The sequence below is a fragment of the Gorilla gorilla genome, chromosome 15, assembly GCF_029281585.2.
Source record: "Gorilla gorilla gorilla isolate KB3781 chromosome 15, NHGRI_mGorGor1-v2.1_pri, whole genome shotgun sequence".
Taxonomy (NCBI): Eukaryota; Metazoa; Chordata; class Mammalia; order Primates; family Hominidae; genus Gorilla; species Gorilla gorilla.
Genome location: NC_073239.2, coordinates 107801999 through 107827243, shown reverse-complemented (window position 1 = coordinate 107827243; position 25245 = coordinate 107801999). Strand labels below are relative to the sequence as shown.

The 25245-nt window shown below is 38.8% G+C and overlaps 1 protein-coding gene across 4 annotated transcripts in view; it reads left to right on the top strand.

The window, feature by feature from the left end:
* Nucleotides 1-24047, top strand: part of RPS6KA5 (ribosomal protein S6 kinase A5) — a 206662-nt gene extending 182615 nt beyond the window's left edge. For 3 of the 4 annotated variants that reach the window (XM_019009809.4, XM_055361218.2, XM_055361219.2), the window contains 3 exons: nt 5142-5301; nt 6707-6870; nt 8181-24047. In XM_019009809.4, coding sequence (XP_018865354.2) covers nt 5142-5301; nt 6707-6870; nt 8181-8429 — 573 coding nt within the window. In that variant the 3' untranslated portion in view covers nt 8430-24047. The remainder of the gene's footprint in view (nt 1-5141; nt 5302-6706; nt 6871-8180) is intronic. The other variant, XM_019009810.4, reaches the window with a different exon arrangement.
* Nucleotides 24048-25245: the final 1198 nt, after the last annotated feature.

Here is a 25245-nt window from a genome sequence, read left to right as displayed (position 1 = left end):
AGATTCTTAGGGTATTCAAAATCATAGAGACAGAAAGTAAGATGGTGGTTGCCGGGGTTGTGGGGGAAAGGAGAATGGGGAGTTATTATTTAATGGGTATAGAGTTTTAGTTTTACAAGATGAAGAGTCCTAGAGATGGTGATGATGGTTGCATACCGTGAAGATATTTAATACCATCAAACTATGCACTTAAAAATGGTTAACATGGTACACTTTGTTAAATGTATTTTAACACAATAAAAAATTAGGAGTGGTGGCCAGGCACGGTGGCTCACTCTTGTAATCCCAGCCCTTTGGGAGGCCAAGGCGGGTAGATCACAAGGTCGGGAGTTTGAGACCAGCCTGGCCAAGAGACAAGCCTGACCAATATGGTGAAACCCCATCTCTACTAAAAACACAAAATTTAGCTGGGCATGGTGGCAGGTGTCTGTAATCCCAGCTACTTGAGAGGGTGAGGCAGGAGAATTGCCTGAACTCGGGAGGCAGGGGTTGCAGTGAGCCGAAGATCGTGCCACTGCACTCTAGCCTGGGCGACAGAGCGAGACTCCAACTCAAAAAAAAAAAAAAAAATTAGGAGTGGAGAGAAAGATATTCTATTCTGTGTTCCCCGGAAAGCGAAACCTGAAGCTAATACTTATGTCATATTATAAACGAGTTAGTGGGTGCAGCGCACCAGCATGGCACATGTATACATATGTAACTAACCTGCACAATGTGCACAGGTACCCTAAAACTTAAAGTATAATAAAAAAAAAAAAAAAAAAGAGCATAATCCCAAGTGTGCAGGACTGAGGAAAAGAGAGCAGAGCATGTGCTACTGGGCTGGCCACGTGTCATCACCAAGTGCAGCTGATCACTTGAGCTCACGGAACAGACCTCTGAGCAGAGCCAGGAAGCATGAGTTCTGTAAGTGGGTCGTGCACCCATAGAATCTAGATACAGAGGACCTGGACCCATCAGCCATTGGTTCAGCACAGCTCTCAGAGACAGCACCCCGACCCCACAAGGTATTATCCTGAGCCAGCTGGTATCTTTGCTGAGTCTGCCATGTTCTACAGGCCAACCAGGCTCATCAGTTGATCATAGGGAACCTCCTTCAGTGAGGCCATAGTGTGAGTTAAGGAAGAAGTGTTAGTGCATCCAAGACAAGTGACATGCGTGTAAGCACGTTATTTACTCATGCCTTCTGGACCGCCCAGGGCAGATTCTGAGTGTGCCATTTCCATAGTGCATTGGTTTGTTGCTGTACCTACCTGACTTGGTGAATCAAGGCATCTGCTGATCTTAGCACATGATGCACTGCTCTTGGGATCACATGTTGAGGCACTCAGAGCCTGCCAGGGTCTGGTAACATCTCAGGAGCTGTTATTTGGAAAATAGTTATCTGCCACAGAAGGCCCCACCTTGCACCAGAATACTTCAGGTCTGCTCTGAGACTCTCCTGTTGTGGCTGCGAGAGAGTCTCATCTTTCACAGATACCTGTAGTACAATCAGAGCAACTGAAACCTATGGCCCAAGTAGCTTCCTGCTAATTGGCAGGATTGGACCTATAACAAAAGCCTATGCTAGGCCCCACTTGAAACAGGTAGCCTTCCGAGTCACTTGTTAAATTTCTTAGAGCAGTATTCTCAAGTGCAACGCATGCTACCTCCAAAATGCAAAGAAGCCCACTAAGTTCTATTCCTGTTTCTTAGTGGTGCAAGGTACAGTAGGTTGTCTTTTAGAGGAGGATGTTTCATTATGTCCCTGACCACTGGAGCCCCAGTTTTCTGCTCTGCAGAATGAGAATTATATCATTCCACTTCCGCGGAATGAGGAAAATACCCTATAATGGTGCCTAATTGCATTAACAGGACTAACTTTGCTCTGCTTTCCTTTCTTTCCTTCACTGTAGATATTAGAAGAGCTTTTGTTCCATGTTTGGGGAGGTAAACTTGCAGCTAGAAAGGCAAGGCCTGGGGAAACTACATTCTATTCAATAGCAAGAGTCAGGGAAATAGGATTCTAGAAACTTAGGGAAAAGGATCGGAATTCCTGGCATCCGAGGAAGGGGAGGGGAGATCTGGAACACATGTGACACAAGTTCCACAGACTCATCAGAGCTGTCATTTGGTGGCATCCCTCTGTTTAATCAAGACCACAGTACAGTCTCTATCATATCACTGTCTTAAGTGTTCTTAAAGGGTTCTTACTCATTCAGGAAATAAGCATGAGATAGCAAATTCTGGCACTACACAAGGTTCAGGGGATACAGTGATACACGAGACATAGTTCTGCTTCCAGGGAGCTCATGGTTTAGCAATGCGGACAGTTGTATTGAGTTACCCCACAAAGTGATAGGGCATCTACAGGTGTGCACACCAGTTCAGTGGCTGTGTAGATAGCTCTGTGGATACGGTAGTGGAGGATAAGATCGTGAAGAAAGGATTCTTTCCATAGAGGGGAAGCATTAAGAGACAAACTTATTAACCATTTGCTGAGCACCTACTGTGTGCCAGGCACAATACTAGGTATGTTAAATGTATGATTTCATGTAACCTTATAATATCACTTGTTACTTTTACCCGTGAAGAGATGTTCTAAGAGAAGTTAACGAATTTGCCCATCCCGAAGCTAGTTATTGACAAAGCAGTTGTTTGCAGCCAGGTGTGACCCTAATGCTCATTTCCCCTGCTTCTGTGCCACATGTCTTCTCTCTGGAGTAGAGGACTGCAGAGTTCCCAGTTACCCAAACTGGGTAACTGGGTTATACTCTAGGCACCCTAGGATGCATGGGACTTTGCCAGCTGAAGAAAAAAAATGGCATTCTAAGGAGACCAAACAGCATGTGGAAAGTCCCAGAGCCCTGAGAACTGTTGTTGGGAACACAGGATTGGAATATGGGGAACTGCAGAAGCTGAGGCTGAAAAAGAGAGGCAAGAGTCAGAGACTGAAGGAAGCAAGTGAAGGGATTTGGATAGGGGAATGTTGTAAGATTTAAGTTGCATGACTTACTCTGGTGTCTGCATGAAGGATACAGGAGGGAAGAAGTCAGGTGGGGGGCAGGTGGAGGCACAGCACCAGTTATGAGACTCCAGTTAATCTTGGACAGTTACTGCCAGCCTGTGGACTGGCTCACTCAGACCTAGTCGTAGCCTGCCTTCAAGCTACATCAAGGATTTAGGGAGTTTTGTCTGCCTTCTACAGACGTTCTGACGTTGCCCTTCTTAGAGCAATTAATCTTCTTCGTTAGGTTGCTCCAAATTAGAAACTGAGGTTCCTTCTCCGTGTCTTCTATTTTCAAACTCTGCGCATTCTCATGCGTATAGTTTTTATTCTTCTCAGGCAGAATTTTCTATTTCAGAAAATCCAAACTTGTCCGAAGCCTTCTAGTCTCTTGTAACCTCAGAGGTGTCAAGTTTCTCTTCCTGCTGCATCTGGGTCTTATTCCTGTCTTCTCCATCCTTCTTACTCATGCTTTGTTTATTACCTACCTTATTGGATCTCCTGGTTGTCCTTTTTATGTTATTTTTATTAGCCTGTCTAGGAGCTTCCATCTTTTCTGAAGAGCCAGTGTGTAAGAGCTGTTTCACCATCTTGCCATAGTGAGGACAAGCCTACTTGTCAGAAATGTGACCAGAAAAGAAAGATGGTTTATTGTTTCTAGATCACCGGAGCATCCTGTGGCTTCCATGTCTCCTAATTAGGGCTGGGGTTGACACTGAGCCTCCCCTCCATGTCCCTTCCTAAGTGCCAGGATGAGCACGCTTCCCTCAGCCCAGGCTCCTGCCGACACCACTGCTCCCTTCTCAAACCATCTGGTAGGGCCGCCTTTTGGCCCTCTCTGGTCCATACCCAGACACAGCTACTTAACACCAGCCAACCCACCACCATTGATGACCAACCCTCCATCTCTGCAAGACCAAAAATCAGTGAGCAGAGAAAAACCCCCCCAAGAATTTTAAAGGATCACTTTTCTAAAATCCAATCTCTGCTACAAAGATAAGCCTTGGCTTGTTTGTTATTCTGTTAACTTTATAAAGGGGAAAATCTTAAACATAGATTTCAAACATATGGCTACAGTGAAAACAGGTGGCTGTAGATAATTCACTGTATTTAAGACAACAGTGAGAAAAATAAAATAAAAACAGGGGTAATTACAGATCAAATAGGAAGGCCTATATAAAGTTTTTCAAGTCCTTAACCATAGTTACATGTCCTGGGGAAAGGATGGTGGAAATGGAATAGAAAAACATAGTTATTCAGGAGTTTTGCTATCTCTCTATTTTCTGTTAACATCAATACCATCTTTTTGAAGCAGTTGGATTATCCTTTTCTGTTCTTATTGCTCTGAATATAGTCTTAAATGTGATTTTAAATCTATATCATAACAAGCCATGCCACTGGTTTACAAGTCTTTGAGATGTATTCACTGCCTCAGTGATAGAAGTCACGTAATCTTTTTTTTTTTAATACTTTAAGTTTTAGGGTACATGTGCACAACGTGCAGGTTTTTTACATATGTATACATGTGCCATGTTGGTGTGCTGCACCCATTAACTCATCATTTAGCATTAGGTTTATCTCCTAATGCTATCCCTCCCCCCTCCCCCCACCCAACAACAGTCCCCGGTGTGTGATGTTCCCCTTCCTGTGTCCATGTGTTCTCATTGTTCAATGCCCACCTGTGAGTGAGAACATGTGGTGTTTGGTTTTTTGTCCTTGCGATAGTTTGCTGAGAATGATGGTTTCCAGCTTCATCCATGTCTCTACAAAGGACATGAACTCATCATTTTTTATGGCTGCATAGTATTCCATGGTGTATAAATGCCACATTTTCTTAATCCAGTCTATCGTTGTTGGACATTTGGGTTGGTTCCAAGTCTTTGCTATTGTGAATAGTGCCGCACTAAACATACGTGTGCATGTGTCTTTATAGCAGCATGATTTATAATCCTTTGGGTATATACCCAGTGATGGGATGGCTGGGTCAAATGGTATTTCTAGTTCTAGATCCCTGAGGAATCATGTAATCTTTTAAACTCAATCATGCTAGCTGTAGCAATTGGTAAATTACACCAATTACGTTACTATTAGGATTATTAGAGTGGTTTTAACAGATCTGGGTCGTCATTCTGTTTTGTTACTTTTTCCCTGATAGTACACAATGTTGTCAGGACAGGTTCCCTTCCAATCTCATGACCGAAGTTTGACATGTACCAGCGCGGTGGAAATCATGAAGAAAATTAAAAAGGGAGATTTCTCCTTTGAAGGAGAAGCCTGGAAGAATGTATCCCAAGAGGCTAAAGATTTGATCCAAGGTAAGAATCTAATGAAATTTTACATTTTATATGATGTGTAGTGATTGAAGTGGAATCATGGCCATTACACATACATTCATATGTTAATTACTCAAGGAATCCATGTGTATTCTAAAAGGCTTCCAGGCTACTCTCTTCAGCCTTGTTTTCTTATCAGAACATTCTCTTTAGTAATGGTATCCACATTTCTAACATGAGCTAGCACTTGACTTCCACTGGCATCTCAGTCAAGCACATCTAAAACAAACCAATACTTTTTGACTGTCCTTCTCCCCAAACACACTCCTCCTCCTGTCTTTCCTCCTGTCAACAGTGGCACTGCTAAGAAGCCAGATCACCAAAACAGAAACCTAGGCGTCCTCCTGGATACCTGCACCTGCCTTGCCTTCTGCAGCCAGTCACAGAGTTGTACAGATTCAGCAGCGCTCCTAGCAGTCCGGTCCCTTCCTTCCCATTCACATGCCGCTGCCTTTGTTCTCATCACCATTTCTCTCCCCAAATCCTGCGGCATCCTTTCACCTTGCCTCACTTCCTCTGACTTAAGCTGTTCATCATCTGTCAGTAGAGGGACTTTTCTAGAATCCCAATGTGATTATGCCTCTTTTCTGCCAAAAATCCTTTGGAGACTCTCTGCTTCAGGTCAGACTCCTTAGCCTAGCATTTAACATTCAAAGCCCCTCATGACCTGGTCCTGTCTGCCTTTGTTTCCTCCTCACCCCAGCTCTGCCATTGCAGGATATTTGAATTCCTCAGATATGCTGAGCTTTCAGATCCCTCTGTGTCTTTACATGCTCTTCTTAATCCTCTTCCGTAGCCACTTCTCCTTATCCTACAGGATTCATCTCCTAGAAGCCTTCCAGGACGCCCTCACTCCCTAGGCTACACTCTCCCTCGGGCCTGCTAACACACTGTGCCTGTGTATCTTGCTATCGCACTTGTCCCTGATGTTATAATAGCTGGGGTTTTGCCTGTGTGTCTTCTGATATTAATAGCTCCTCTCTGCATCTCCATCTCCATATCTCTAGTGCCTTACTGCACTCCCTGACCTATAGAAGATGGCCAGTAAATGTTTGGTACATGGATGAAGTAGATCTGTGTGCTTTTTGCTCATTTGGAGCTTACGAAGTCACCAGTGGGAATCTTTGTTTTGGATGTTTATTTTCTCCTGATTGAAAAGGCACTTCGCCGGGAGCTTCCTAGAAATAGGCTACTGTGACTTTATCATCAGACTCCAGCATTCACAAAAGAATTTAAATGAATAGGAAAATCTAATTATCTTTGTAGGAGGTTAAAGCTATATAGAAACCATTATGTCATGTGAACATAGCTGAGATTTATTTCTGAGTTTGTTTTTAAACCATGTTTAAAATGACAAATCATAAAATAAAAATATCTATTCCCAAAGGACTTCTCACAGTAGATCCAAACAAAAGGCTTAAAATGTCTGGCTTGAGGTACAATGAATGGCTACAAGATGGCAGTCAGCTGTCCTCCAATCCTCTGATGACTCCGGATATTCTAGGATCTTCCGGAGCTGCCGTGCATACCTGTGTGAAAGCAACCTTCCACGTAAGGCCCTGTGCTCTGTACATGTTGGGCGGTTTGAGTAGGAATCATAATCAAATGTTCTTACTCTGTAGCCTCAGATATGTTTTCTTTGTTTCACATTTAAAATAATATGTGTCCTTTTACTTTTAGGTATGTTTTTATAAATTGCTTCATGGTTATAAACACTTTATAACAATAAGTGCACAGGGGACCAGAGTCACTGCTAACCCACAAAATACATATTTAATTTTTAGAATGACCTTATGAGATGAGATAATAGAACTTTTTCCTCTCAAATAGACTGACTAAATTTCTTTAAAAACCATAATAAACATTAGGAACTACGGCATATTTGAAAGTCCATTCATTTTACAACCATTTAGTACATCACAGATTCTTAAAACTGGGAGGGATATGAAGTAAGTTCATTGGTATTAAGTATAGATTGTATGTTTGAAAGACTGAGACTATTTGGTAGAAACTGTGGATTATGCACATTTGTGCCAAGCAGATGCAAATATATTAAGGATAATTAACGTCAAGTATAGTATAAGATGAGTTAGGGAAACAGAAAGTCACCTTCAAAGGGATTATTTTGAGAAAGGAGAAGGTATAGGGATAGTGCTTCTTCAGCAGCAGAAATGGATTTAAAAAGTAGTAAACTAGGAAATGTTGAGATGGTAAAGAGATTAACTGCAAGAATTTCTATCAGATGATCCAAATCTTCTCAGTGACATAGGTTGCAAGGTGACAACTACAAGGTGTAACTGCAGCATTATCCAAGCCTAGGCTAAGGAGAGTGAAGACAGGCTGCAGGAGGAGGAAGCCAGGGCAAGGCTGTAGAGCTGTGCTTCTCCGTGCGTGTAAGTGTCCAGTATATATCCAAATGACATTGAATGGGAGTGAAGAGCAAAGACTCAGAATGCGTCAAGTCGGCTTGCATTGGGACTTTGTGTTCAGAATTTTAAATCTTAGACACAGAACCAGTAAAAGCAATGGGGATAGTTTAGATTACTGATGGTCTTCAGGGATTTCCAGTCAATTGTTTCGTATTAGGATGTAGTACTAACTTCTTCGAAAGATTTATTAGAATTGTGACTCTCAGACCGCCTAGCTAGTTTGATTTAAACAGAGCCCTCAGAATTTTTTTCCCATGAACTTCTCCACCCTGCCGATAGACTTAGATATAAAGGTTTTAAGAGCTTTGTTCCCTTAAAACAACTTGGGGCTGCAGTTGCCAATGGAAAGTTGTCTTCTGCTGTAAGTCATAACTGCTAGGAAAGCTTGAGTACTTTTACCTTCACAGGGGTTCCCTTTTTTCCCCCCCCCAGGCCTTTAACAAATACAAGAGAGAGGGGTTTTGCCTTCAGAATGTCGATAAGGCCCCTTTGGCTAAGAGAAGAAAAATGAAAAAGACTAGCACCAGTACCGAGACGCGCAGCAGTTCCAGTGAGAGTTCCCATTCTTCTTCCTCTCATTCTCACGGTAAAACTACACCCACCAAGACACTGCAGCCCAGCAACCCTGCCGACAGCAATAACCCGGAGACCCTCTTCCAGTTCTCGGACTCAGTAGCTTAGGAATGGTAGGAGTGTATCAGTGATCCATTGCACCTTTATTCCCTCAGCATATGCCTGAGGCGATCTTTTATGCTTTTAAAAATGTTTCCCGTTGGTCTCATTGGAATCTGCCTCCTAATGATTTTTTTCAGGAAAACCTGTTTGGTTATCCTCATTCAAAAGCACTGGACAGAGAATGTTACTGTGAATAGAGCACATATTACTCTTTTTAGCAACCTAGCATGATGCCAACAAGACTATTCTTGAAAGAGCAAAGGTTCCTGTAAATTTAATTAGGGCTAGATTTGAGCTGCTTGTAAGTCACAGGTTTTCCAGATGTCTGCCAACAAGAAATGACTCATACTGTGATGATACCTTTTGCTTTGCCTTGTGGACAATGTGGGTTTTTGAAATTTGCACCCTTCAAACAATGATTTGTCAGAGAAGGGGGTCTGTTTTCAAAAAAGATTCTGTAATGAATTTTATGTGTGGCATATACTTATTTCTTGAGAGAAGATTTTAACTTATTGTTTTTATTTTATGGTTACATATGATGATAACCTGCTATTATTAAACTTTTTCTAAAAAGTGAAAAAAAAAAAGATATAAGAACTCAAGGTCCCATACTCTGTATTCGGGATCCATCTGAGATGCATGCTAAGCTATGTGTATGTTTTTAATTTTGCACTGCTCTTTCCTGGCAATTTGTTTTAATGGTTATTGCAGAATATTAAGGTACATGTCTCTCTGTTTTAAGTAATATTGCACTTTATAAAAAAGTATGAATAAAGCAAACTATTTTATAAAGTGCACTGTTTAAAGCATTTGCACTGTATTTTTGCCATTTATTTTCATTTTCTGCTTTAAATTTGTCCTCACATCCCTCTTCTACTTTGTATGCAACAAGTAGAATGGGGCATGTTGTGTCATGTAGTCAGCCACTTATGCACCAATGTGAGGAAAACCTAAAGGGAAATTAAACTAAACACTGTGCTTCATATTTGTACACTGTGTTGTACTACAGTGAGGAATTTCCTCCTGTAGTCATATATTATGTACATAATATTTTAGAATCATACCTATGACTTGTTTGGAAATTTTTCTGTTAAATTTTAAATCCAGAAAGCATATTTTATAAACTTATGCAGAGCACTTTTATTGCTCAAAAGTTCTGAATTCATACAGAAAACAAGTACTATGTGATGAAAACATTTCATTAAAAGATTGCTGCATTTAAAAATACAATTAATTCGTTCCCTATGCAAAAAAAAAAAAAGAAGTGATAGGGTTTGTATGTTATATTTTCTTTTAAAGCCATCATGTGAAATGTCAGGACTGAGAAAAGTGATTTTTTTGCTTTGTTTACAGGAATCATGCTTAAAGAGATAATGCTCAACATGTTTATTTTATAGTTTTTGTTAATGATAACCTTTCGAGCATTAGTTTGGAATTTGGACGTGATATTTATTTATTCCTTTCTTGAGGTTATAGCAGCATTAATTTCAACCAGTTATGAATACTAAAAATATTGCACTCTATGTAATAGTAGTATATTTATTACTAAATCAATGTATATATTAATAGCACAGGCAAAAAATGGCAAATATTAAAATATTTTCAAAATATTATATTATCCTGTTCACATTTTGTCCACAGTGGTTATTGGGAATAATATTTTACACTTTTTGCTGGCCCAAATGGCTACATAATATTGAGTTAATGAAAGTTTTGTACTCCCAGCTTTCAGTTATTCCTAGTAATTATGGGAAATTTTGTGTGAATTATTACCAAACTATTGCTAATTCACAAAATGTGATTCCATCAGGCACAGATCTCTAGTAATCAAGAAAATGACCATATTTATAATTATATTGGACATATTGGGAACATATTTGGCTCTTCAAGCCATTTTTTAAACTGTGCATCCTGGTAGGAAATACTAGTTATAAAGTACAAACTAAAGGGACTATGTTGCTAATAGAAAATGATCCAGAAAAATGGTCAGACAGTATACAGATTGATGATGTGATTGATTTCACTGTGAATATTGGAAATTAATGGGTTTCATTTTCATTTATTTCCCTTGCCTCTTCTTGAGGAGGATTCGACAGGCAATGAAATGGGTAAAAAGGCAGTCAGACTAACAGGAAGAAGGAAAGATAGGCTAGCCGTCAAGTGATGAGCCTGCCTGAATAATCTCAAACGGGCTTTTGAAAAGACCTTAACAAACACTGTTGCGCTCTTGTCAAATATCTTTATCTACACCCTACTTTTAAGTACCAAAAAGACAGCATTTGATGCCAAGTTTGAAGCAGTTAGGTCCTATGCAGGCTGTGTATTAACATACAGTGAATTGCACTTTAAAATTCAGAAAGCTTTCATTTGGTCACATCAAAAATAAACACTACAAAATATATAAAAATGTTAAATGATAGGACTCTTTTTTGGTATTAAGAGTAAAATAGAAGAAGATCTAAGAAATACAAATACTTACATTATTTCTCTTTATGACATTAACTTTGGGACTAGAGCTACACCACCCCCTCCCTTCTTCACTTATTGATTGTATTGCATATAATTTTCATGCCAACATAAATCCTGATTCATATATTTTGTAACTGTATATGACAAATTGAGAGGCAAGAATAAGAAAAGGAAGATAATAGAGGAAAGATGTTAAGAAAGACCAGTTTCTTCTAATTACTCTGCCAGATCCTGTGTCTGAAAGAGGTTAATTAGCATTTTGAAATTGATTGGCTGAGTGTGGTGTCTCAGGCCTGTAATCCTTGTGCTTTGGGAGTATAAGACTGGAGAATCACTTGAAACCAGGAGTTAGAGACCAACCTGGGCAACATAGTGAGACACTGTCTCTCCAAAAATAAAAATAAAAATTAGCTGAGCATGGTGGCTCATGCCTGTAGCCCTAGTTACTCAGGAGGCCAACATGTGGAGGATCACTTGAGCCCAGGAGTTCGAGGCTGCAGTGAGCTGTGATCACACCACTGCACTCCAGCCTGGGCAACAGAGCGAGACCCTGTCTTAAGATAAAAAGAAATTCATTAATTCTTCCAAACCTTTATAAAGTAAGAAACCACTGAATTACTAGAATAGAAAGTCAGTCTCCTGAGTTAATTTCCACATTGTTGTCTGTCTTGGAGTCACAGAAAACTGCCAAGAAAACTGCCTTTTAATTTTTTTAGATTACTGCTGATTTCTTAAGTATGTAAATGACTAACTTAAATATAAGGTAAGTTATTTTAAAGAAATCTACTAAGATAGAAGTCACTTTTTTTAAAGTAAGGAAATTCCTTTTGTATCTCAGTTTATGTTCTCAAATACACTACTTTATAAAAGTATACAATTTACTGGATACTTATTCACCTTGCCCCCATTTCAAGCGCCTGTTATTGTCATATTTATTAAAAACAGGGTACCTCATAATGGTGAAAATTTCTAAATTATTGGGTCTATATGTGCCTTAGACTGCCTGATTACTTTGGCTGTTCTCCCAGTGACTGATAATAATAGCATGATTTGAGTGTTCATGTGAGCATACATCTAATATTCCTTAAGATCTAAGTAAATAAGTTAAATTCTGATATGCCACTTATGTCAAAATAATTGTTATATAGATGAATTATTACTGTAACATCATGAAGTATCTTAAAATTATATGACTTTTGGCCTCTCAAATGTCTTACATGATAATACCCCAATTTCCAGTCTTTAATTGATTGTATACCTCACGTAAGTGTCTGTCATCACTTGATACCTGTATCTGGCACTAAAACAAATGTAGCCGGCTCTAATGAAATTTGAAGTTTGGATAGGAGACATTGTAAAACTCAAGAATGGGAAAAAAAATTTTTAACAGAAGTATGTATGAAGGAAATATTTGAAGTATAATCTACCCAAAGAAAATAACTGCTACAGCCAACATTAAAGGTTTTATTCTGTTTTGTTAAGTAACTTCACTCCAAATTGTGACATTCTTTAGAGAAAATATTTTCCTTAAGAGTAGTTATTTACGTGTTTTACTGGGGGAGCATATTTTCAGGGGGGCAACATCTTCCTAAGAACATTTGATTAGCCTCACTTCTGTCCTCAGCTTCTATATTGCTTACTTTTCAAGATATTTCTTCTGAGCCCTTTTCTTTGTATGCCCAGCTCCCTGTTATGTAATTAAGTAGTTGATTACCGTTCCAAATGCTTCCCCTACTCAAGGCTGTTGTCCACCCTGTTTCATGAATTTGTGAATTAAGTAGGTGCCTAATATTTTCCTACTCTTAGGGTGAAAAGGAGTAAGAAACTAAAGTGGCTTCCAAATGTTTGTGTCTTGGTTTCTTCACCCTAGTGCAAAATAGGAAATGTTTATTGGCAGTCATTTCTTTTCCATTGCTCCTTTTAACCACATTACAAAAAGCTAGGATTTTGTGTCTAGAAGGAGACTTGTATTAAAAGACAAGATTCTTAGTAGTTATTCATCAGGCTTAAGTTTCCTGGTGTATTTCTTGTGGGAGAGGTAGAAGGACATTTTGTAGTATTATTCTAACTATTCATATAATGCTGCTTGGGTTATCAGAAAGTATTGAATACTTCAGATAAGTCAAGTTAGTATTTAGTATAGCAGCTGTTCTTCAGAGCACAGGAAACTGGGATAGTATGTAGCATTATGCTGTTGCCATTATTGTTTCTCATTGCATAACACTTTTAATTTGTATGGTGGTATACAATTTGCCCCTTTACTAAAAAAAAAAAATCTAGTTTCATTCTTGTTCCTTGCCACATTAAGCAGTTTTTTCATTTACGTTTTAAATTTTCTTAATATTAGAAGAAAAAGAAAACAGAACAAAAGAGAAATGTCATGACTTAGAAAAGGAAATTTAAGTTTTATGGAATACTGTAGCTTTATTTTCTGACATTTCTGCTTATAGATAGATTAGAAAATCCTTGTTTCTTTTGTTTGCTTTGTTTTAAAATCCAGTAAGGTGGAGGAACTTGACATTTTAAAACTGCAGTTTTATTTTTAACTACATAAGAGGCTGGTCGTGTAAAATGTGCACTGCTATGTTGGAATGGATATGTATGTGACAATTAACCTCATTAAAGCTCTGTTGCTGTGGTAGGCATTCAGTTATTCCTAATAGTTTATTTTAGGTACTATACTGCTATCCTATTTGCTGAAATTATAAATACTAGCAATGTACAATAATTCTCATTCTTTGGCTGAATAAAAACAGAAATTTAAAGGTGCTGTGTCACATAAACAGTTAATGCCTCGGTACTAAAGTTTTGAAAAATATTCCTAAAAACTTCACAGGCATGAATTTTTGAAAAGAAGAAGAAACCACATATACACATAGAGGAATTTTTAAAGACTGGCATTTTAAAGTATAGCTGGTAAAAATGGTATGTATCCTTATGTGTAGAATTTAAACTTCTTGAAAATAATCTAAGCTGCAACAATCTATGTAACTGTTCTTCCACAGTTTTACATAAAGATAAGAATTTGTCTTACTAAAAGGTAAATGGAAGATTAAAAAAGATGAAAAACATTGTTTTTCCTCTATTCTATGTGGACAATTAAAAGTATAGCCAAGCCTCAGCTCAAATGAGTTGCCTTTGTGTGAGACAGGGTCTCACTCTGTCACCCAGGCCGGAGTGCAGTGGCGTGATCACAGCTCACTGCAACCTCCACCTCCTGGGCTCAAGCAATCCTTGTACCTCAGCCTCCTAAGCAGCTGGCTAAGTAGACTACAGGCATGAGCCACCATGCCCAGCTAATTTTTTTAATAGCTACAAGGTCTCAGTATGGTGCCCAGGCTAGTCTCAAACTCCTGGCCTCAAGCAATCCTCCCGCCTCAGCCTCCCAGCTTTGCCCAGCCATGAGTTGCTTTTTGAGTTGTCTTCCTTAACTGCATCAGTTCATCCCATACTCCATACATGCACTTTTTCTCGTATTGTTTTTCTGTTTTGCTATGGTGTGTCCACACTCATTTGTGTATTTCTACACTGGTATTTCACTCACTACTTATTAAGATATCTGCATGTGGACCTACATTTATAAATTGTAATTCCGTTCAGAGAAATAAGAACTTGATTGGGACAGAGCTGGGAAATGTTTGTGATGAAAATTATTAGGAATAAGGAAATAATGATGCTGTGTGAGAAAGCAAGTAGACTTACAATTCTGAGATAGAAACATCTGCAATCAACATAGAGAAGGCTACTTTACAAAAATGTTATTTCAATGCCCATATGGACAAATCTCTTTAAAAGGCTTTGTCTGCTGTGTACATAAAGGAACTTATAATCTTCATAAAGTGCTTATTTTTCTCTAGGAAGCCCATGTGATAGCTCTCTCCTCTGTTTTCCCACTCCTTCCCCAGCTTTTCCTGCTGCCCACTGCTCCAAACACTGACATCCAGTGGCCAGAGACCAGTCCAAATGGAGCACTAAAACTACATATAGATAGTGATCATATTGTTTAAAATATTATTGCAACATGGTGTGTAAAGTGCACAGGTCTGAAGTATACAGCTCAATAAATGTTTACATATATATGCGCCCATATAACCATCATTCAGATCAAGATGAGGCTCCCAGTCAGTCCTCATACATAACCACCACTCTGACCTCTGTCACTGTTGTTGACATTCCTATACATGGAATTATCCAGTCTATAGGTTTTTGTGTCTGGTTTAATTTGATCAGCGTTATGTCTGTGAAGTGCATCTATGTTGTTGCATGTAGCAGTAACAGTAGTTTGTTCTTTTTCATTGCTCTGTAGTATTCCATCAGATAAATACATCACAATTTATCCATTCTCCCACTGATAGACATTTTGGTTGTCTGATATTTTACCATAAATGTCTTCTCTTTAGTTTGCTTTTCTACTTTCTAAGTGCTTTCCTTTGATGACCAAAAATTTTATGAAGTCCAATATACCAAGCTTTTATTTAATTGCTAATACTTTTGCGTCGTATTTAATAAATGTTCACACCAAGGTTATGAAGATATTCTTATGTTCTTCTAAAAGCTTTATTGGCCGGGTGAGGTGGCTCATGCCTGTAATCCTAGTGCTTTGGGAGGCCAAGCCGGGTGGATCACTGGAGGTCAGGAGTTGGAGACCAGCCTGGCCAACATGGTGAAACGCCATCTCTACTAAAAATATAAAAATTAGCCAGGCATGGTGGTGCATGCCTGTAATCCCAGCTACGTGGGAGGCTGAGGCAGGAGAATCACTTGAACCCAGGAGGCAGAGGTTGCAGTGAGCCAAGGTCATGCCACTACACTCTAGCCTAGGCAACAGAGCGAGACTCTGTCTCAAAAAATAAAACTAAAAGCTTTATTGTTTTACCATCCACATTAGGTTTACAGTCCATCTACTGCTGATATTTGTATTTGATGTGAAATAGTAGCCAAAGTTTATGTATTTCCATATGAGTATTAACTTGACCCAGCACAATGTATTGAAAAGCTGAGTTGTAATTTTTATGAAGTCTTCATATCTGGTAGTGTAAGACCTCTAACTTTAATCTAATAGTTCTAATAGTTTTGGCTATTCTTAATCCTTTGCATTTCCATATACATTTTAGAATCACCTTGTTAGTTTTGGGGGCAGAGGATGTTAGGGTTTAATTGGTATTGCATTGAATGTATAAATCAATTTCAGGAGAAATTATATCTTACCAATTTTGAGTTTTCCAATCCATGGACATGGTATATCCCTCTATTTACTTAGGTATTTAATTTGTCTCACCAGTGTTTTATAGATTTACATGTAGAGGTTAGATTTATATCTAGGTTTTTGACAGTTTTACTTTATTATCAAATTGTTTTTAATTAGTTTATAGAAATATAGTTTTTTTGGTATATTACCCTTTCACTTAGAAACCTTGCTAAATTCACTTTTTAATTCTAATAATTCTGTATATTATTTTAGATTTCTTTAAGTCTACAGTTATATTGTCTGTAAATAATGACAGTTTCATTTCTGCCTTTTCAATTTTTATTTTTCTTGCCTTATTGAGCTGACCAGGACCTCCAATAAAATGCTAAATGAAGTAATGACAATGGACTCCTTTAACTTCTTCAACTCAAAATAAGAATTCAATATTTTTCTATTCTATATTCTATATATATATATTTTTTTCTTTTCTTTCTTTTCTTTTTTTTTTTTTTTTGAGATGGAGTCTCGCTCTGCCACCCAGGCTGGAGTGCAGTGGCGCAATCTCAGCTCACTGCAACCTCCACCTCCCAGGTTCAAGTGATTCTTCTGCCTCAGTCTCCCGGGTGGCTGGGACCACAGGCATGCACCACCACCCTCAGCTAATTTTTGTATTATTAGTAGAGATGGGGTTTCACCATATTGGCCAGTCTGGCCTCGAATTCCTGACCTCGTGATCCACCCGCCTCAGCCTCCCAAAGTGCTGAGATTACAGGCATGAGCCACCTCACCCAGCCCAATATTATGTTTTATTTAATTTTTTTATAGATATCATATAGCAGATTGTTTTATTTCTAATTTTCAGAGAGTTTTTACTAAATGCTTTTTCTGCCTCTGTTGAGATAATCTTGTATTTTTTCTTCTTTAGTCTTCAATTTTCAAATGCTGAAAATAGAATAAATTCCATTTTCATGATGTATTGCCCTTTTCATATATCAATGGATATAGTTTGCTAATATTTTGCCTAAGATTTTTGGATCATAAGAAGGATAGACCTAGACTGGGTGTGGTATCTCACACCTGTAATCCCAACACTTTGGGAGGCCAAGAGGAAGGATTGCTTTAGCCCAGGAGTTGGAGACCAGCCTGGGCAACATAGTGAGACCTCATCTCTACAAAAGATTAATTAGCCAAGGATGGTGGTGCACACCTGTAGTACCAAATACTTGGGAGGCTGAGGTGGGAGAATCACTTGAGTCCAGGAAGCGGAAGTTGCAGTGAACCAAGATTGTACCACTGTACTCCCACCTGGGCAACAGAGCAGGAGCCTAGCATTAAAAAAAAAAAAGAAGAAGAAGAAGGAGGACAGACCTGTAATTTTTCTGTCTTTAATATTTTTGTCAAGTTTTGGTATCAAGATTATTCTGGCCTCATTAAAAAAAAGTTGGAGATGTGTTCCCTTTTTTTCTACACTCTGGAAGAGTTTGCACCTGATATTATTCCTCCTGTTTAAAATAATTCACCATTGAAGCCACTTGAATGAGAAGTTTTCTTTGTGGGAAAGTTGTCATTAATTGGAATATATCTTGTCTACTTACAGTTAATGTAATTATTATTGGTTTTAAGTCTACCATCTTACAATTTCTTTTACATTTTTGTCCTATATCCTCTTGGTTCCTGTATTGTGTCTTCTTTTGATAAACCAAATCTTTTCTTTTGTCCATTGTTTCCTCCTATGTTAGTTCGTTAGTAATTTTTAGAAATTTATTTAGTACCTTAAAGATTACAGCGTGTGTCTTTGACTTGCTGCCTTAAATTGGTACATTACCACTTCCCAACAATGCAGGAATTTTATGACAGTTTAAATGTTTGCCCCTTTTTTTTTTTTTTTTTTTTTTTGAGATGGAGTCTTTGTCGCCAGGCTGCAGTGCAGTAGCACGATCTTGGCTCACTGCAACCTCTGATTCCCTGGTTCAAGCGATTCTCCTGCCTCAGCCTCCCGAGTAGCTGGGATTACAGACACACGCCAGCACGCCCAGCTAATTTTTGTATTTTTAGTAGAGACGGGGTTTCACCATGTTGGCCAGGATGGTCTAGATCTCCTGACCTCGTGATCTGCCCACCTCAGCCTCCCAAAGTGCTGGGATTACAGGTATTCCGCCTTCTTCCTTTTGTGTTATTGTTGTCATGTATTTTACTTCTACATTCTATGTATGTTTTATCTCTATATATGTGTTTTAGACTTCATAAGACATTATTTTTATTAGTAGTACTACTACTATATATTTTAAAGACTCTGGCTGGGCATGGTGGCTCATGCCTGTAATCCCAGCACTTTGCGAGGCCAAGGCAGGTGGATCACCTGAGGTCAGGAGTTCGAGACCAGCCTGGCTAACATGGTGAAACCCCGTTTCTACTAAAAATACAAAAAATGAGCCAGGAGTGGTGGTGCATGCCTGTAATCCTAGCTACTTGGGAGGCTGAGGCAGGAGAATCGCTTGAACCCGGAAGAGGGAGGTTGCAGTGAGCCAAGATCGCACCATTGCACTCCAGATTGGGCAACAAGAACGAAACTCCATCTCAAAAAAAAAAAAAAAAATAGACTCTATATTGTTTGTTTGCTTACATATTTATGTTTTCTGGTGTTTTTCTTTCCATCCTGCCTTTTTTACTTCCATCTGGGATTACTTTTCTTCATCTGGAGAATTATCTTTAGTATTTATTTTAGTGCCAGTCTTCTGACAATGAATTCTCTCAGCTTTTGTTTTTTGAAACCTTCTTTCTTTTGCCTTTATTTTTCTGTATTTTTATTTTATTAAGATAAAATTCATGTATCATGTAATATACCCATCTAATCATTCCATTCAGATACAATTCAATGTTACCTTTATTTTTGAAGGATATTTTTGCCTTGTATGAAATACTAGGTTCACCATTTTATTTTATTTTATTTCTTTTTTTTTTTTTGAGACCAAGTCTCACTCTTTCACCCAGGCTGGAGTGCAGTGGCACAATCTTGGCTCACTGCAACCTCCACCTCCTAGGTTCAAGTGATTCTTGTGTCTCAGCCTCCCGGGTAGCTGGGATTACAGGCATGCACCACCACGCCTGGCTAATTTTTGTGTTTTTAGTAGAGATGGGGCTTCACCACATTAGCCAGGCTGGTCTCAAACTCCTGACCTCAAGTGATCTGCCCACCTCGGCCTCCCAAAGTGCTGGGATTACAGGTGTGAGCTACTGGCGCCCAGCCTAGGTTCACCATTTTCAAGATATCATTCCAATCCTTAGGTTCTGTGGAAAAAGCCATTAGTTATATTTCCTTTGAAGGTAATGTATCTTTTTTCTGTGGTCACTTTTAAGATTTTCTCTTCGTCTTTGTTTTTATTTTTTATTATACTTTTAAGTTCTGGGTTACATGTGCAGAACGTGCAGGTTTGTTACATAGGTATACACGTGCCCTGGTGGTTTGCTGCACCCATCAACCCGTCACCAAATGAGGTATTTCTCCTAATGTTATCCCTCCCCTAGCCCCCCACCCCCCGACAGGCCCCAGCGTGTGATGTTCCCCTCCCTGTTTCCATGTGTTCTTTTTGTTCAACTCCCACTTATGAGTGAGAACATGCGGTGTTTGGTTTTCTGATCTTTTGATAGTTTGCTGAGAATGATGGTTTCCAGCTTCATCCATCCTAAGATTGGTAAACTTCCTGAATCTGTTGGTTGATGTCCTTCCTTATTAGAATTCTTAACCAGTCATTCTTCAAATAGTTTTTTCCAATCCGTTCTCTCTCTCCCGTTTTCTAGGATTGTGTGTTATATTATGTTCCATATGTCTGTTATAGTCCTTTGTTTGCCGTCTTAATTTCTCCCTGTACTTCAATCTGTATAGTTTTTACTGACCTAATTAACTTATCCTGTTCTGCTGAGCCTAATCAATTTTAAATTTAGCTGTATATCTTATATTTTGGGTTCTAAAATATCCATTGACACTTTTTTGTAGGTGCCAAGTCTCTGATCAGATCTTCTGTCTTTTCCTCTATATTCTTGAACACATTAATCAAAGTAATTTTAAAACTCTTGTCTGAGAAATCCAGTGTCTGAATTACTACTACTAGTTGTTTGTTTCCATTGTCTGTTGTCAGTCATTTGGTGCTGTTTTTTAGCATGCCTTATAAGTTTGGTGAAATGTCATACATTGTGTGTTAAATACTGTAGGGGCTTTGAACGATGTTATCTTCCTCTGAGATGGTTATGTTTTCTTCTTGCAGTCTGATAAAATACAGGCAGATCACTGTAATCCTATTGAAGGTTGGTTTTAGACTTTGTTGGGCTTGTACATTTCAGTTTTGCTCTTACTCCTAGCATATGGCCTCTTTGGGCTCTCATCTGAAAATCTAGGGTGTTTATCAGGGCCACTTCACCTCGGTGACCTTGAATTCCAACCTTTCCCTCCTCAGTACTAAGAGCTGCTCAGCTCGTTAGCCTCCCATCTGCTGCTTTTTGCTGGATTTCTTGAAGTCTTACCTTGTTGCACAGGAGTCTGGAATTGGCAGACACCTCAAGGAGATACTGTACCAGTATTTCAGGCTCACTTCCCTGAGGTTTCTTCGCTCTGGGATTTTGCCCCTTAAGTCCTAGCTACTTTCCCAAGCTCCAACTTTTGTCTCTTCAACCGAGTGGGATTACTGCTTGCTGCTAGGTATTTATTTCCCTGTGTTGTGAATTTGCAGTGCCTTGAAGAAGTAATCAAAATGAACACAGACCTCACCAAAGTGTGCTTCCCTTTTTTCCCTCCTTTCAGCTATTTTATTGCAGCTCGTCAAGTTCTCCCTGCATTGGTTTGCTCCCTGTTGCCTATAAAAGATGTTCTACTTAACCCTTTTCCTGTTTGCCCCAAGAATACTTGCCAGCAGCACTTGCTGCTGCAGTGTTTACCCCAAGATAACTTTGCCACAAACTCTCGCTTTTATTATTACTTTTGCTTAGCTCTAGTATACTGACTTCAGAAAAAAAGGACATCGTTCTCTTTATAGCATTCTGTTCTTAGTAGTGGTATTTCCATTTACAAAGTATAATAATTCTCGATCGCTGAAAATGTTGAATCCTAGAAAATGTAGCATTCCTACACGTGATGTTAACATCATTCTCGAACAGTTCTTGGACAGAGATTTATTTAATGAATTCGATTTTTCTGAAATAGATGATTTTGATGATTCAGATGCTTCTGATACTAGTTCTGTTTAGAAATAACATCAAGAACAGTTTTTATATTTTATTTTCACATTGAAAATCAGTCAGATTTGCTTTAGCCTCAAAGAATGTGTTTACGTAAAATTAAATGAATGCTGGCAGTGAGCTGTACTTTTTTTTCTAAACCGGAAAAGGGTTAATATAGCTTTCATCGTTGTTTTCAGTAGGAGGGCTAGTCCAATCACAAGCTACTCTATTGTGGCCAAAAGCAAAAATCTGGTGGTAATCATTTTTAATCGCCATTGTTGATTTCTCCGCAGTGGCTTCTGGCATTGATAACTTGGTTGTCACATGGTCATATGTGAAGGCACCCGGTTTATTCATTTGTTCCTTTGTGCATTAAATAGTTTTTGAGCACTTCTTTCAGGCCAGGTATTACTCTAGACACAAGCAATATAACAATATTTAAGATAAGATCTGTGTCACTTTGGGACTTGCAGCCTGTTTTTATAGAAAGGCTACTAAATGGTTGCTGAGTCGGACTTGTGGTAATTAAAATAGACTTTTCTTGTGTGGGGGTTGGGAGTGAGAAAAAAGAGACTGGAATCTTTTGGATGATTACATCTTCTTTATATAAATATTTTTAGCCTTTTGAAAAAACTCTGTAGAGCTTAATGCAGTTCACAGTTCACCCACACTACATCAATATTTGGCCTACCTTTTGCAAGCCCAATTCCCTAACTATGAGTTTCTGTGTTACATAAAAATCTCACCGGGAGCACAATTATTTGACAATTTGAGTTGAAACTCCAGGAACTGATTTATGGAGAACAAACTTAGCTCTGAAATTATGTCTCTTTATGAATATCGACATGAAATCTGATGAAGAATCATCTTACTGTGGTTTCCCATTTTAACTTCTGTTTTTGAAAAACATTTCAGATGCAACTAAGCACTTATTAAATGCTTCGTGATACCAAAAAATGGCTTGGTGGTCTTTGTCTTCCAGAATAGCATAAATTTCAGTGTTACCAAGATAAAAATATAATCTGGGCACATGTCACTGTTAAAATATTATAGTCAGATCAAGAATTCTATTCCTGTCTTTGTTATTCTTTCCCACTTGTGAAACTTTATCCGGGGAATTTTTTTTTATTACAAAGATGTATTCCAGAGATAACAGTTTGTACTTCTGATTATGATCCATGTTCATGTGATCAAAAGGCAGCAATAATAGGACACTGTCATATATGGTAGCTCCGTAGAAACTAGGCTGCACTGGGAGGACAGATTCACCATCTTGAGCACCTGTGGCTTGGTGTTCTCGAAATTGTAGCCCCTTTGGAATGGCTGAAGAACTACCAGTGGCTTGGTGTTCTCGAAATTGTAGCCCCTTTGGAATGGCTGAAGAACTACCAGTTAAAGGTAAAGAAACCAGACACACAAGGCCACGTATTGTATGATTCCACTTACATGAGATGTCCAGAATGGGCAAATCCATAGAGACAGAAAGATTAGTGTTTTTCAGGGGCTGGTGGGAGGGGGAAATAGGGAGTGACAATGTATACAGGTGATGGGGTTTTGGGGTGATGAAAATGTTCTGGAATTAGGTAGTGGTAATGGTTGCAAGACATTGTAAATGTAGTAAAAAACAATGAATGGTACACTTAAAATGAATTTTATCTTATATTTTAAAAAATCACACACAGGCCATGTACAGTGGCTCACGCCTGTGATCCCAGCACTTTGGGAGGCCGAGACGGGTGGATCACCTGAGGTCAGGAGTTGGAGACCAGCCTGACCAACATGGAGAAACTCCATCTCTAATAAAATACAAAAATTAGCCGGGCGTGGTAGCACATGCCTGTAATTCCAGCTACTCGAGAGGCTGAGGCAGGAGAATCACTTTAACCCGGGAGGCAGAGGTTGCAGTGAGCCTAGATCGCACCATTGCACTCCAGCCTGGGCAACAAGAGTGAAACTCCGTCTCAAAAAAAAAAAAAAAAAGAAAAAGAAAATCACGCATAGCTAGAAAGGCTGTAGCTAGTTTGAGGAAGTCAGTACTAACACCTGGCTATTCAGAGAATGCCATCCTGCCCCCCTTTCTTTGGCATCAACTCTGAAGCATAGTTATTTTATGGTTGGAAAATCTTTTCTAACCAGAGATTAAGCTCTTGGGGACAAAGTAAACTTGTCTCTTACAGGAAACACCAAAGTTCCAGCTTAACAGAGAAAGGGAACCTCCTTGGGAATCATACTTTTCCCAGTATTGGGTAGTGCTCGGACAGATGTCAAAGTGCTGTATGTTTCCATGGTGATCATATCCAGCTTATCATTACTTGTATCTTTGCCCTAAAGTTTAATTTCTTACTTTGGGACTCATTGTAATAATGGGAGCACCGGCCTTTTGGGAGGCCAAGGCGGGTGGATCACGTGAAGTCAGGAGTTTGAGAGCAGCCTGGCCAACATGGCGAAACGCTGTCTCTACTCACGCCTGTAATCCCAGCACTTTGGGAGGCTGAGGCGGGCGGATCATGAGGTCAGGAGATCGAGACCATCCTGGCTAACACGGTGAAACCCCGTCTTTACTAAAAATACAAAAAATTAGCCTGGCGTGGTGGCGGATGACTGTAGTCCCAGCTGCTCAGGAGGCTGAGGCAGAAGAATGGCGTGAACCTAGGAGGCAGAGCTTGCAGTGAGCCGAGATCGCGCCACTGCACTCCAGCCTGGGCAACAGAGCAAGACTCTGTCTCAAAAAAAAAAAAAAAAAAAAAATACAAAAATTAGCTGGGCGTGGTGGTGGGTGCCTGTGGGCCCAGCTACTTGGGAGGCTGAGGCAGGAGACTCTCTTGAACCCAGGAAGCAGAGGTTGCAGTAAGCCGAGATCACGCCATTGCGCTCCAGCCTAAGCGACAGAGTGAAACTCCGTCTCAAAAAAATAAAAAATAAAAAATAATGGAAGTACCAGGCCTTTGTTTGAGTTCAGTTTTTCTTTGGTGAGCGCTTTTCTAAAATCTCTCTCATCTTACCTATGTTAACTTTGTCTCAGAAGCAGGCTCATTTGTGCAGTTAGCTGAAATATTTATTCATAAAGTCATTTATAGCAGTTGTCTTTTCATCAAATATAATACCTATAAAATAGCAGAAAATTAATGCCATTCATGATTTTGCCATTTTACTAAGTAGTCAGAAGCTATATTGTCTCCCTTTGCCCCATCATATACATTTGAAATATCTTTATCCTAATCTGTATTCATTTGAATGCAAAAGTTTTATCAATATGAGTGAACTTATACATCTTTTTATTCGCTGATGGAAATGTCACTTGAAACTTTGTTCCTGGCAAAGCAAAGAGATGAAATGTATTGAAAAAAATCGATTAGACTTTTAAAACTTCAAAATACTTTTATAGCAAACGTAAATAAGATTTTCTAACTGCAGAGTGTTTTACATAAAATCTTTATGTGAAGAATTTATATTGCAGTACAATAAAGTCAGTGCTTTTTATATGTTTTGAATGGTAAACATTTTGAAGGTATTTTTTGAAGTAACTAGGTATTGACTTTTTTTATAATATGTTTTGAATAAAGCACACCTAAAATGCATGAACTTGTGTAAGTATTTGGCATCATTAGTCTAGTTGTACATATTTTTAAAAATAAGAGTGGGCTTGGAAGATAATGTATTTGTAGTAAGTACAGTATATTTTTTACTGAGTGAGTCTGATACATCTTTTAGATATTTGCGTAAAGTCTACTGTTAAAACTGTTAAAGTATTCCAGATTTTTAAATTCCAGTATCCTTGCTGTGGAATCTAGTGTTGGCTTCCTGATGTCAGAATAACCAAACCCTGCTCATATACACATCCAGAAAACTTTTTCTAATGATGATACATTTAGCAAAATCGCAAGTCTTTAAAAATTCTAATTAAATAGACTTACTTGAGACAAGTGTACATTGTGAAATCTAAAATAAAAATTT